The 13,374-nt window shown below is 37.2% G+C and overlaps 1 protein-coding gene across 2 annotated transcripts in view; it reads right to left on the bottom strand.

The window, feature by feature from the left end:
- Positions 1–8,738: 8,738 nt before the first annotated feature.
- Positions 8,739–13,374, bottom strand: part of COL24A1 (collagen type XXIV alpha 1 chain) — a 293,517-nt gene continuing 288,881 nt past the window's right edge. For both annotated transcript variants that reach the window (XM_036446684.2, XM_045584381.1), the window contains one exon: positions 8,739–10,202. In XM_036446684.2, the coding sequence (XP_036302577.1) occupies positions 10,056–10,202 (147 nt within the window). In that variant the 3' untranslated portion in view covers positions 8,739–10,055. The remainder of the gene's footprint in view (positions 10,203–13,374) is intronic.

Below are 13,374 nucleotides of genomic sequence, written 5' to 3'. Positions count from 1 at the left end.
TAGAAGATAAATAAACCCCAGATACCAGGACCTCCTCTTGGGTCACCGGGGGAACGTTGCCAGCCTGCAAACCACCACAGGCCCCTCGCCCAGGCCACCCCACACCCCAATGGAACCCCCACCCTGATCCAGGACACCCTTCAAGGCAAACCAGCTGGGCCCCACCCATGCACCAGGCCTCTATCCTATCTAATAAAAGAGTAATATGCAGATTGACCGTCACTCCAATACACAAGATGGCTGCCCCAATGTGGACACAAGATGGCCACCACAAGATGGTCAAGGGAGGAGGGCAGTTGGGAGGGACCAGGCCTGCAGAGGAGGGAAGTTGGGGGTGTCTGGGCCTTCAGAGAAGAGCAGTTGGGGCGAGGGGTACTCAGGCCTGCAGGGAAGAGATGTTGGGAGAGACCAGGCTTGCATGGGAGCACAGTTAAGGGCAAAAAGGCTGGCAGGGGAGCAGTTAGGCACTAATCAGGCTGGAAGGGAAGTGTTTAGGGGTGATCAGGCTGTCAGGCAGAAGCAGTTAGGGGTAATCAGGAAGGCAGGCAGGTGAGCAGTTGGAAGCTAGCAGACCTGGATTGTGAGAGGGATGTCCAACTGCCTGGAGGGATCCAGGCAGCTGCCTGCGGCTGTGAGGAAGGATAGAGACAGCTGCCTCTTGCATGAATTTTGTGCATGGGGATTCTAGTTACAATATAATTAACTATATTCCCTATGCTATACTTCACATACCTATAACTATTTTGTAACTACCAATCTGTACTTCTTAATCCCTTCACCTTTTTCACCCACTCCTCCAAACCCCCTTCCATTTGACAACAATGTTTGTTCTCTGTATCTATGAGTCTGCTCCTGTTTGCTTATTTTTTTAGATTCTACACATAAGTGAAGTCATATGGTATTTGTCTTTTGCTGTCTGACTTATTTCACATAGGATATACCCTCCAGATTTGTCCATGTTGTTGCAGATGGTAAGATTTCATTATTTTTCATGGCCAAGTAATATTCCACTATATATATATAGTTCCACCACTTTTTTATGCAGTTGTCTATTAATGGGCACTTAGGTTGTTTCCATATCCTGGCTATTGTAAATAATACTGCAATTAATATAGAAATGCACATATCTTTTCAAATTAGTATTTTGAATTTCTTTATATACACAGAAGTGGAATTTCTGGATCATAAGGTAGTTCTATTTTTAATTTTTGAGGAATCTCTATACTATTTTCCATAGTGGCTGCACCAATCTGCATTTCCACAAACAACTATGAGGGTTCCTTTTATTCCACATTCTCACCAAGACTTTTTGTTTGTTGATTTATTGATAACAGCCATTCTGACAAGTGTGTGATAATACTTCATTGTGGTTTTAATTTGCATTTCCCTGGTGATTAGAGACATTGAGAATTTTTTCATATGTCTATTGGCAATCTGTATGTTCTGTTTAGAGAAAAAGTATTCAGGTCCTCTGCACATTTTAAAAATGGGATTGTTCTCTTTCTCTCATTTTTTATGGTGTTGGTTTATATGAGTTCTTTATGTATTTTGGATTTATCATTGGTGAATATTTTTTTCCATTCAGTAGGTTGTCTTTTCATTTTGTTGGTAGTTTCTTTAGCTGTGCAAAAACTTTCAGTTTAATGTAATCTCATTTTTTAAAAAAAAATTTTTCTGTTGTTTCCCTTGCCCAAGGAAATATATAAAAATATATTAAATGTCAAATAGTATATTTTCTTCTAGGAGTTTTATGGTTTGGATCTTACATTTAAGTCTGTAATCCATTTTAAGTTTATTCTTGTGTATGGTGTAAGAAGATGGTCTAGTTTCATTTTTTTAGCATGTATATGTCCAAGACCATTAATGAAGAGACTGTCTTTACCCCATTGTATATTCTTGCCTCCTTTGTCACATACTAATTGACCATATAGATGGGGGTTTATTTCTGGACTATTCTGTTCCATTGATCCATGTATCTGTTTTTATGCTAGTGCATAGGATGGTTAATTTTGTGTCAATTTTTACTGGCCAGAGGGTCCCCAGATTAAAAAGTATTTCTGGGTGTTTCTTGATGAGACTAGCATTTGAATCAGTGAACTCAGGAAAACTGTCCTCCCCCATGTGGTGGGCATCATTCAATCCATTGAAGGCCTGAAAAGAACAAAAGGCAGAGTAAGGAATAATTTGCCCCTTTTTGCTGTTTGTCTAGCTGTTTGAGTTAGAATATCTCAGCTTCTGTGACTCTTGACTGGCTTTGAAATGACTGGCCCCCCCTAGTTCTCAGGCTTTTGGACTTAAGTGAATTACAACATGGACTTTCCTGGGTCGCCAGCTTGCAGATAGCAGATTATGGGACTCCTTAATTTCCATATCATGTGAGTACATTTGTCACAATAAATCTCCATATAATATATAAATATATTATTAATCTATATAAATATACATTATGTATAATAATAATTATATATTATATTATAAAATCTCTGTAATATCTATCTCTACTCTATCTCTATGGTACCTCATTGTTGTTTTGGTTTTCATCTCTCAGATGATTAGTGACTTTGAGCATGTTTTCATATGTCTCTTGGCTTCCTGTATGTCCACTTTTGAAAAGTGTCTATTTAGGTCCTTGGCCCATTTTTAGTTGGATTATTTATCTTCCTTTTGTTAAGTTATAAGTTCCCTATAAAATTTGGAGATTAAACCCTTATCAGATGGAACACTGGCAAATATGTTCTCCCATGCAGTGAGTTTTCTTGTTGTTTTGTTGATGGTTTCTTTTGTTGTGCAGAAGCCTTTTATTTTGATCTAGTCTCATTTGTTTATTTTCTCCTTAGTTTCTATTGTCCTAGGAGATGTATTGATAAAGACATTGGTACAAGACATGTCTCATATTTTGATGCCTATGAATTAGTCTAAGATTTTTATGGTTTCTCGCCTATCTATTTTGAGTTTATTTTTGTGTATGGTGTAAGTTGGTGGTCTAGTTTCATTTTTTTTTTTTTTTGTCTGTATCTGTCCAATTTTCACAACACCATTTATTGAAGAGACTAAAAAAGTCTTGACTCCATTGTATGCTCTTGCCTCTTTTGTCAAATATTAATTGTGCATAATTGCTTGAGTCAATTTCTGGTTTCTCTGTTCTGTTCCATTGGCTTATATGTCTGTTCTTGTGTAGGTACCAGGCAGTTTTGAGAACAGTGACTTTGTTATATAGCTTGATATCTGGTATTGTGATACATCTACTTTTTCTTTTTTCTCAGAATTGTGCAGCTATTCAGGGCCTTTTTTTTTTTATTTCATATGAATTTTGGAGAGTTTGTTCAAGGTCTGTGAAATATGCCATTTGTATTTTATAATCATGTGGATTACATTGAATCTATAGATTGCTTTGGTGGTATGGACATTTTAAAGATGTGGTTCTCTCAATCCATGAACATGGTATATTCTTCCACTTGTTTATATCTTCCTCTATCTCTGTTTTCAATGTCCTCTAGTTTTCTGAGTACAAGTCTTTTATCTCCTTAGTTAAGTTTACTCCAAGGTATCTTAATATTTTTGTTGCAATGGTAAATGGGATTTTTTTTTTTTTTAGTTTTTCTTTTTGTCAGTTCATTATCCTATATAATAAAAGGCTAATATGCAAATAGAATGAATGGTGGAACAACTGGAACCGAACCAGTTGCAATGACATGCGCTGACCACCAGGGGGCGTGTGTGGAACATGGTGGGTTTTGGCTGTGGCAGGATGGTGGAGCAGGTGAGTGGGGGCACCAGACCAAGGCGGGGCACCAGTTGTCATCAGGCGAGCCTCTGGTGGTTAATGATAATTCTTTGTTCCTGCGCACCATGGTCCCACCTGGTACTTGCACCTGTTCCCAGCACCTGGTGCTGGTTCTGATCATTCAGCACTGTCAGTGGGTGCGAGTGGCAGCTGCCAGCCCTGATCACCCCTGAGGGCTTTTCTACCTCCCCCTGCTCTTGAGGGGCGATCGGGGCAACAGCCGCCACTCACACCCATTGACGGTGCTGGCCCTGCTTGTACCCGCTGTTGGCACCAGCCCCAATCCCTTTGCGCTGTCAGTGGGTGTGAGTAGGGCTGACACTGTCAATGCATGGGAGTGAAGGTGGCAGGAGCAGGACTGCTGGCAGACAAGGGTGGGGGGGACTGCAGCAGGAGGGGGCATGGAGGATGGGGCACGGAAGACTTGTCCCTGTGCCTACTGCAGCCTCGTGGCTCACATTTCCTTTCAAGGTGCATGAATTCATGCACTGGGCCCCTAGTTGGTATATAAAAATGCCATAGATTTCTGGGTGCTAATTTTGCATCTTGCTACATTGCTGAATTCATTTATTAAATCTAGTAGTTTTTTGTTTTTTTTTAATGGAGTCTTTAGGGTTTTCTATGTACAATATCACATCATCTGTGAATGATGACAGTTTTACTTCTTTTCTAGTTTGGATACTTTTTATTTCTTCTTATCTTATCACTATGGCTGGCATTTCCAATATTATAATATGTTGAACAGGAGTGGTGAAAGTGAGCATCTCTGTTTTGTTTCTGTTCTTAGGGAAATGGTTTTAGTGTTTGCCCATTGAGTATGATGTTGGCTATAAATTTGTAATATAAGGCTTTTATTATGGTGAGATACAATCCCTCTATTCCTACTTTGCTGAAAGTTTTTATCAAGAAAGAGAGTTGGATTTTGTCAAATGCTTTTTTTGCATCAATTGATATGATCATGTGATTTTTGTCTTTCTACTTATTTATGTGATGTATCACATTGATTGATTTGTGGATATTGTACAAGCCTTGCATCCCTGGAATAAATCTCACTTGGTCATGGTGTATGATCTTTTTAATATATTGCTGGATCTGATTTGCTAGAATTTTGTTGAGGATTTTGGCATCTATGTTCATCAAGGATATTGGCATGTAATTCTTTCTTTATAGTGCCTTTATCTGATTTTGGAATTAGGGTAATGCTACCTTCATAGAAAGAGCATGGAAGTATTCCTCTTGAATTTTTTGGAATAATCTGAGGAGGATCCATGTTACTTCTTCTTTAATGTTTTGTAAAACTCTCTTGTGAAGCCATCCAACTGGGCTTTTTGTTTGCTGGTAGTTTTTTTTATTACTTCTTCAATTTCATCAGTTGTTATCAGCCTACTCAATCTTTCTGATTCTTCCTGGTTGAGTTTTGGAAGATTGTATTTTTCTAGGAATGTGTCCATTTTATACACATTGTCCAGCTTTTTGGCATATAGTTGCTCATAGTATTTTATTACAATCCTTTGTATTTCTGTAGTGTCAGTGGTTACTTCTCCTCTTTTGTTTCTGATTTTATTTATGTGGGTCCCCTCTCTTAATCACGCTAGTGTCTGTTTCTGACAGGGCTTAAGGTGGGGGTGGTGCTCTCCAGGAATTAGATTGATGTTTATCCCTGACTCAGCTACTCCTCCTCAAGTGGTCCAAACTATTACTCTTGCCTTGGTTGATTAGAGATCCTTGTATGGAAACCAGTGAGGTTGGCTGGCAATCTGGAGTTTTTTCAATCTGGTTCCCAAATAGTGTTCCCAAACATATAAATATTCCCAAATATATATATATATATATATATATATATATATATATATATATATATAATCTTTAGTATACCTAGGAAAATCATTTATGTCTCTGAAATAAGTTTGTGTTTCTTTTTTGTTGTTTGTTTGTTTGTTTTGGGGGGGGAACAGAAGGTACAGCATGCAAACTGAAAGTAGAGTATAAATTATGTTTTTTTCTTTTATTTTTATTATTTTAAACTAATTTTCTTTTATTTAGTTTTATTAATTTCAGAGAGAAAGGGAGAGGGAGAGATAGAAACATCAGTGATGAGAGAGAAGCATTGATCAGCTGCTTCCTGCATGCCCACCACTGGGGAATCAAGCCAGCAAGCTGGGCATGTGCCCTTTACCAGAATCGAACCCAGGACCCTTCAGTCCGCAAGCAACACTCTATCCCCTGAGCCAAACCAACTAGGGCATTTTTTTGTTTGTTTTATTTTTCCATTTAGAATCTACCTCTGTTCTGTTTTGAAAACATTTTTGTGTTCCTCAATCAGGAAATCAGGCATTATTGCCATAGTCCCATTTAGAAAAGTTGTGGTAAAAATATACAATAAGAAATTGGTCATTTTACACATTTAAAGTATATAGGACAGTTGGAGAAAGTACATTCTTTTTTTTAAAAAAATGTTTTATTGATTTTTTACAGAGAGGAAGAGAGAGGGATAGAGAGAGTTAGAAACATTGATAAGAGAGAGTCATCAATCAGCTGCCTCTTGCACACCCCCTACTGGGGATGTGCCCGCAACCAAGGTACATGCCCTTGACCGGAATTGAACCCAGGACCTTTCAGTCTGCAGACCAACGCTCTACCACTGAGCCAAACTGGTTTCGGCAGAAAGTACATTCTTATTGTTGTGAAACCATCATTACCATCCATCTCCAGAACTTTGTCATCAGCCCAAACAAAAACTGTAGTCATCCTAACATATAAAAAGCCAGGGACCGTCATGACAGAAACAACTGGACAGACAACCAAATAGCAGGCTGCATGGGGCATCAAGGCTGGCAGGGGGGTTAGTGAGGGAGGACCAAATGACTGTACAGCAGGCTGTGTGGGATAACCAGGCCAGTGGGGGAGGAGGGGGAGGAAGTTGTGGATGACCAGGCTGGCAGGGGGGCAATTGGAGGTGACAGGCTGGTGGTGGGGGGGGGGGCAGTGAGTGGTGACCAGGCTGGTAGGGGGGGCACTTAGGGATGACCAGGCTGGCAGGAGGCAGTTGGGGGCAACCAGGCAGTGGGGGGGGGGGCAATAAGGGGTGACCAGGCAATAGGTAGGGCAGTTAGGGGTGACCAGGCAGGCAGGCAGAGGCAGTTAGGGGCAATCAGGCAAGCAGGCGAGCAATTAGGAGCCAGTGGTCCCAGATTGTGAGAGGGATGTCTGACTGCCAGTTTAGGCCCAGGGAGTGGGCCTAAACTGGCAGTCAGACATCCCCTGACGGGTCCTGGATAGGAGAGGGTACAGATTGGGCTAAGGGGAACGCCCCTCTCCTCCCGTGCACAAATTTTGTGCCTCCAATTTAAAAATAATTCTCTAATCTCACCTCATCCAGCCTCTTATTGACTCTATTGTATTTTCTGTCTCTAAAGTATTTACCCATGGCACTTTAAATATGTGGAATTATTCAAAATTTGTCCTTTTTTGTATGGCTTACTTAACACAACACATTTTCAAGTTACATCAATGTTCCATACAATGTTCCATTGTATGTACACACCACATCTGTTTATCACTTCATCTCTTGGTGCACATTTGGGTTGTTTTCACCTTTTGGCTATTCTGAGTAATAACTTCTTTAAACACAGGTATACAAATATCTGAGTACTTTTTTCTTTTTAAATTCTTTTGGGTATATATAAATGAAGTAGAATTTCTGGATAATATGGTAATTGTATGTTTAAATTTGGACAAACTGTCAAATTATTTTTCCAATGCATGAACCATTTTATATTCCTACCAGCAAGGTACAAGGTTCCAATTTCTCCACATCTTCACCAACAGTTGTAATTTTCATTCTTTTTTTTTTTTGATAACAGCTCTCTTCATGTGTATAAAGTAGTATGCCACTATGGTTTTGATTTGCATTTTCCTAATGACTAATGAAATTGAGCATCTTTTCATTTGATGGCCTTTTATATAAATACTTTATAGAAATGTCAAGTACTTTGCCCATTTTTAAATTGTTTTGTTTTTATGAGTTGTATGAGTTCCTTTTATATTATATATGTTAATCCCTTATCAGATATATAAGTTGACAATATTTTCTACCATCTGTGTGGCATGTCCTTTCACTCTCTTGATAGTGTCCTTTGATGTCCTTTGAATGAGTGAGGCTTTACCCTTTTCATGTTGTTGTTGACCTTTTCACTCTCTTGATAGTGTCCTTTGATGTCCTTTGAATGAGTGAGGCTTTACCCTTTTCATGTTGTTGTTGACTGTGCTTTTGATGTTATCTCTAAGAAGTCATTGACAAATCCAATGTCATGAAGCCTTTTCCCTATGTCTTCTAAGACTTATATAGTTTTAGCTCTTAGACTTAGGACTTTGATCCATTTTGAGTTATTTTTGAATATGATTTAAGGCAAGGATTCAATTTCAATCTTTTGCTTGTAGGAATCTGTTTCCCCAGGAGCATTTGTTTAAAAAACATGTTATTTTCTCATTAAATGGCATTTGTACCCTTGTTGAAAATCAATTGACCATATATGAGTCTATTTCAGTGCCATAACCCCATTTTATACAAATAGGAGCTAGGCCCTATTAATCTTTTTACAGGTATATAACAGATACGTTTTATAAAAAACATAATTTTATTGATTTCAGAAAGGAAGGGAGAAGGAGAGAGAGATAGAAACATCAATGATTAGAAATAATCATTGATGGCTGCCTCCTGCATGGTTCACACTGAGGATCAAGCCTGCAACCTGGGCATGTCCTCCGACCAGGAATCGAACTGTGACCTCCTGGTTCATAGGTCGACACTCAACCACTGAGCCATGCCTGCTGGGCTGTAGCACATACTTTCTAAAAATGTAAGCATCTATTGTAGAGAAGGGCCATGCCAGAGGTGCTATCATACATAATACAAGGATATAGCAACAAAAGAAGACAAGCAAATATCACCGAAAAGGTTTAAGCACATTTTTATTATAGATAGGTAACTGTGGTTTGCTGTGACTGAAGGTATGCTTATAACATATGTACAAGCTTTTCTATATACCAAAGGTATAATATTTTTCTTTTAATACTGAACTAACATTTCTCTGCCAACAAGGAAAGTTTAAATTGGCTGAGTCTATTTTAAATGGCAAAAGACTATGTTTCTTTTTTCTGGATGTTGCTTTAAAGACTAGTAAGTTAAATTCTTTTAGGTCCCAACACATTAAACTTAAGAACAGTAAAAGAAAATCATTGAATACTACAAAATATATAGTTTCTATAAAGCAGAAATATAAAGTTTTTATAATTTAAAACAGCAGCAATTTCAAAAGATTTGCTGAATTAAAACTTTACAAAATATATATACATAAAGTATCATTCCAGATGATCATGGGTTTTTAAAAATAGTATATCACAACCCCAAAAATCTAACCCAAACCTACTACTGGATGTAGCTGGCCTATAATAATTTTTTACAACTAAGAAATAAAACAAGAACAAAAGAAACCTCCCAATTCTCTTGTGATAAGCACAGGTTACAATGTACTGGCTTTGATTCCTATCCACAAAGAGAATTTTAAAATAGAACAAAGACTTCACATAAATAATGTTTTCCTTGTTGTTAGGTAGGTGATCAAAGAAATTAAAATAAGTACTAACAACCAAAACAAATCTTGATGTAACCAGTACATATACTCTTAAAGAATGACAAAGACATAGAAATAAACTTGTCTACGAAAGCCACAGCACCTTGTTTTAGAAAGAGCACCAAGCAACACAAAAAAGGAACACGTAAGAGGTAGTGTACCACCGGCTAAGATGTATATGCCCATTGGGGACCTGAATACAGCTTAGTATTTGGGAAAATAAGACATATTACACTGTGGTTTATAATTTAGACAGAAGCATTGCACATTTGGGAGCATTAGCCAGTATTGCTCCGCAGTGCTCTGCACCTCCAGCTGTCTAATGGGTACTTTGCTCTCAGTCAAAAAATACAGGACGCCCTGAAGAATTCCATATTTATAAATCTTCAGTTCTAGGGAATTCTCTAAGAAAGCTCAGATCAATATAATTTTTAAAAGAATTAAATACTTTATCAATAGTCCTTTAAAGAATGACTTTTCTCCTTTTTAGGAGAAAATCTTTTCTTCCTGAGATTCTTTACTATTTAGCCAATGCTTTATTTCATGCATTTCATAATGATAGTATCTTTCTGTCTATATTTCCCCCTCTGCAGCAATTACCTGGGCAACAGCATGAATTCAGAACTAATTCAGAGACCTTAGAGAAAGCACACAGCACTGCTTTCAATGTAGTACTTTCGTTCAGCTTTGAGATGAGGAAGTTTTTGTACTTCAATTACTGGAAGTTGATTAGGGTCCTGGGTGTGAAAAAGGAATTTTGCCTTATGCCAGCTGCCATCTTGAATCTGTAAAATAAGAACAAAATGCTTTTATATGTAATTGTTTCTTTAGAAGCCATTCTCAAGCAGACAACATTTTTCATAGACAATGTAGGTTTATTTTAAGGATTAGAGATAATAAATAGAAAGTGTGTAGAACAATGCCTGGCACAAAGTGCTCAATAAACAGTACAGTTACTATGAATAATTGAAAACATGGACTTATTCCTTTCTCTAAATTACATTGTGTATGCTGATTTTCCAGTCTTAGAGGCTAAGGTTAGCTTTCTGCTTCTGTTGTTTGTGAATCATTAAACCAGATATAAAATAGAAGGCTGCACTATTTCTAATATAATTAATATCTATCTTATCTGTGTTCCTTTATTTGAGACTAATTCTTTAGGATGGGCATTTTTCTTGAATGAAAAGAAATGAGTCATCTCAACCCTTTTGAACTTTAGGCAGAAAATAACCAAATTTTTTTTCAGTCAGGAGTAAATTATAATTCTGTTAAATTATCTTTTAGGTTTCTGCTCTCCACTCCCCCATTCTGTGGTTACTATTTATATAGTTTCTTTCCTCTCTTCCTTCTAGGACTTTCTGTTTTTCTTATTACAGTATGCTCTTTGGTTTCTGATAAATTCTATTATTGAACAGAAACTGTCATTAAATAGTCTATGATTAAGATTCAATAAAACAAATTAGAGAAACACAATTGACTAGTTCAGTGAAGCTTTTTATTCAGGAGTTTATTTACTTATAATACTTATTCACCAAATTATCATAATATAAATTTTAAAATTTTCATAAACTTTAGAGATGATTTAACTTAAGGCAATTGAAACTCACAGAAGGTAAATTATTAGTCATATATACTAGATATGATACCTAGAATTAGAGTTTGGTATGTAAGATATTGACAGATTTAACTTCTAAATCTTTTAAGTAATATTTATTGAACACTAAGTATATTTTCACAGTTGAATAAGATGTGGTTCTCTATTTTCTTATAGTGCTTGAGAAATATAAAGATGAATAAATTAGTCTGGCTTCTAGGTGGTAAGAGGAAAAACATAAACAAATAGCCATAATACAAGACAATACATAGTAAGTGCAATAAAAATAATGTACAGTGAGAACTAAACTCCTCATTTCCAACTGGAGTAGTCAGGGAAAGCTTCATGAATTCAGAATTTAAGATGGGCCTTTTTGTATGCCTAAAATTTCCACCTGGTTAGAGAGATAGAGGAGGACATTCAGAGGTAGGAAATGACAAGAGCAAAACAAAACAAAACAACAATTAAAACAACTGGAGACAAAACCGGTTTGGCTCAGTGGTAGAGCGTCGGTCTGTGGACTGAAAGGTCCCAGGTTCAATTCCGGTCAGGGGCATGTACATTGGTTGCGGGCACATCCCTGGTAGGGGGTGTGCAAGAAGCAGCTGGTCGGTGTTTATCTCATCGACGTTTCTAGCTCTCTATCTCTCTCCCTTCCTCTCTGTAAAAAATCAATAAAAATATATTAAAAAAACAAAAACAAAAACAAAACAAAACAAAAACAAACTGGAAAGGTAGAAGGTAGATGTAAAAGTAATCCTAACATGGGGTTAAGTGCACAGATTTTGTCCTGGAAGAGATATTAATAGAAAGCCAGGTATCACCACTTCTTTCACATATAAAATGGAAATGATAAAAAACTCCCTCTCAGGGTTGTGAAGACTAAAAGAGATTTCAATTAAAAATCCCTACCAGTACAGTGTGGCATTAGCTGTATGATCTCTGTCTTTGCTTTCTTAGCTATAAAATGAGACTAGTAATTTATTCATGAAGCTGTTATTATTAAATAAAATAATGTATGTGATACATGGTACCTGCCATATAATAAGCCACCAATAAGTAGGAATTATTGATATGATGATCATCATGATGATGAAGAAGAAGAAGAAGGAAAAGGAGGAGGAGGAGGAGAAGAAGAATAGATCAGTTTGGTCATAGTTTAGGGTAGACAGTGAGTGAAAGCCCAAGCTAGAAATGTAAGTTGGGACTGACTGTTCTACGTGCTGAATAAAAAGCTGATAAGTTTAGATTGTGACTCAGGAAGAGTAGTGAGTCCCTGGAGGTTTCTGGACAAAATTGTAAAAGTTAAACAAATTTGTTGGTAAAATAGATCTCTTTACTTATACAGAATGAGACATATGCTTCTGACTGTCTATGATTTTTCAAATACTCATGCACTACTTATCTGGAAATGTTATGAAAATGTAGTGTTCCCTGGAAATTGTCACAGGTATCAAATTATGGGCTTCACAGTACACAATACAGAACACTTAAAGTCGTTAGTAATATGTATGTAAAGCAGACAACTCTATTCCCTGTAACTGGAGTCGGCAAACTTTTTTGTAAAGGGCTAAGTAATAAATGTTGTAGGTTCTGATGCATTTACTCAATTCTGTTATTGTAGTATGACAACAGGGGTCTCTCTCTCTCTCTCTCTCTCTCTCTCTCTCTCTCTCTCTCTCTCTCTCTCTCTCTCTCTCTCTCTCATATATATATATAATTGTAAAAGCCTAAGCAACTGAATGACCAAATGCTTGGTTGATCAGTTGCTAGGATGCGCCCTGACCACCATGGGACAGGCGCTCAATGCACAAGATCAGGCTCCCTCCTGTCTGGATTGGGCCTGCAGGAATCGGGCTGAAACTGGCTATCCAATATCCCCCAAGGGGTCCTGGATTGCAAGAGGGTGCAGGCGAGGCTGAGGGATCCACTAGTGCACAAACCATGCACTGGGCCTCTAATAGGTAATAAATAAACAAAGGAATATGACTGTATTCCAATATTTATTTACAAAAAACAAATGGTGGACTAGATTTGGTCTATGGACTGTAGTTTGCCAATATCTGACCTATAACAATATATTTTAAAATTATAGAATTTTCATAACATTCATTATTTATTTTTAGTAAAAAGGGCTATAATTCAAATATTGATTGGTAGGGCTAGTCAATCTGCAGTTATGCCCATGCTTGATATCTGGTATAAAGACTGAAAAAATTAAATAAAACTGCCTTGCCTCTATAACCTGTTTTGTCATGAAGTAATGAGATATAGAAGCACAGTGGTGAAATATGTAAAAGAAATCTATTTATCTATATGCTCTATCATCTATTTATCTATCATCTACTTCATCTACTATCTCT

This window comes from Pipistrellus kuhlii, unplaced genomic scaffold (genome assembly GCF_014108245.1).
Source record: "Pipistrellus kuhlii isolate mPipKuh1 unplaced genomic scaffold, mPipKuh1.p scaffold_m20_p_2, whole genome shotgun sequence".
Lineage (NCBI taxonomy): Eukaryota > Metazoa > Chordata > Mammalia > Chiroptera > Vespertilionidae > Pipistrellus > Pipistrellus kuhlii.
The sequence above is the reverse complement of the archived record's forward strand: the minus strand, read 5'-3'. Positions and strand labels throughout refer to the sequence as shown.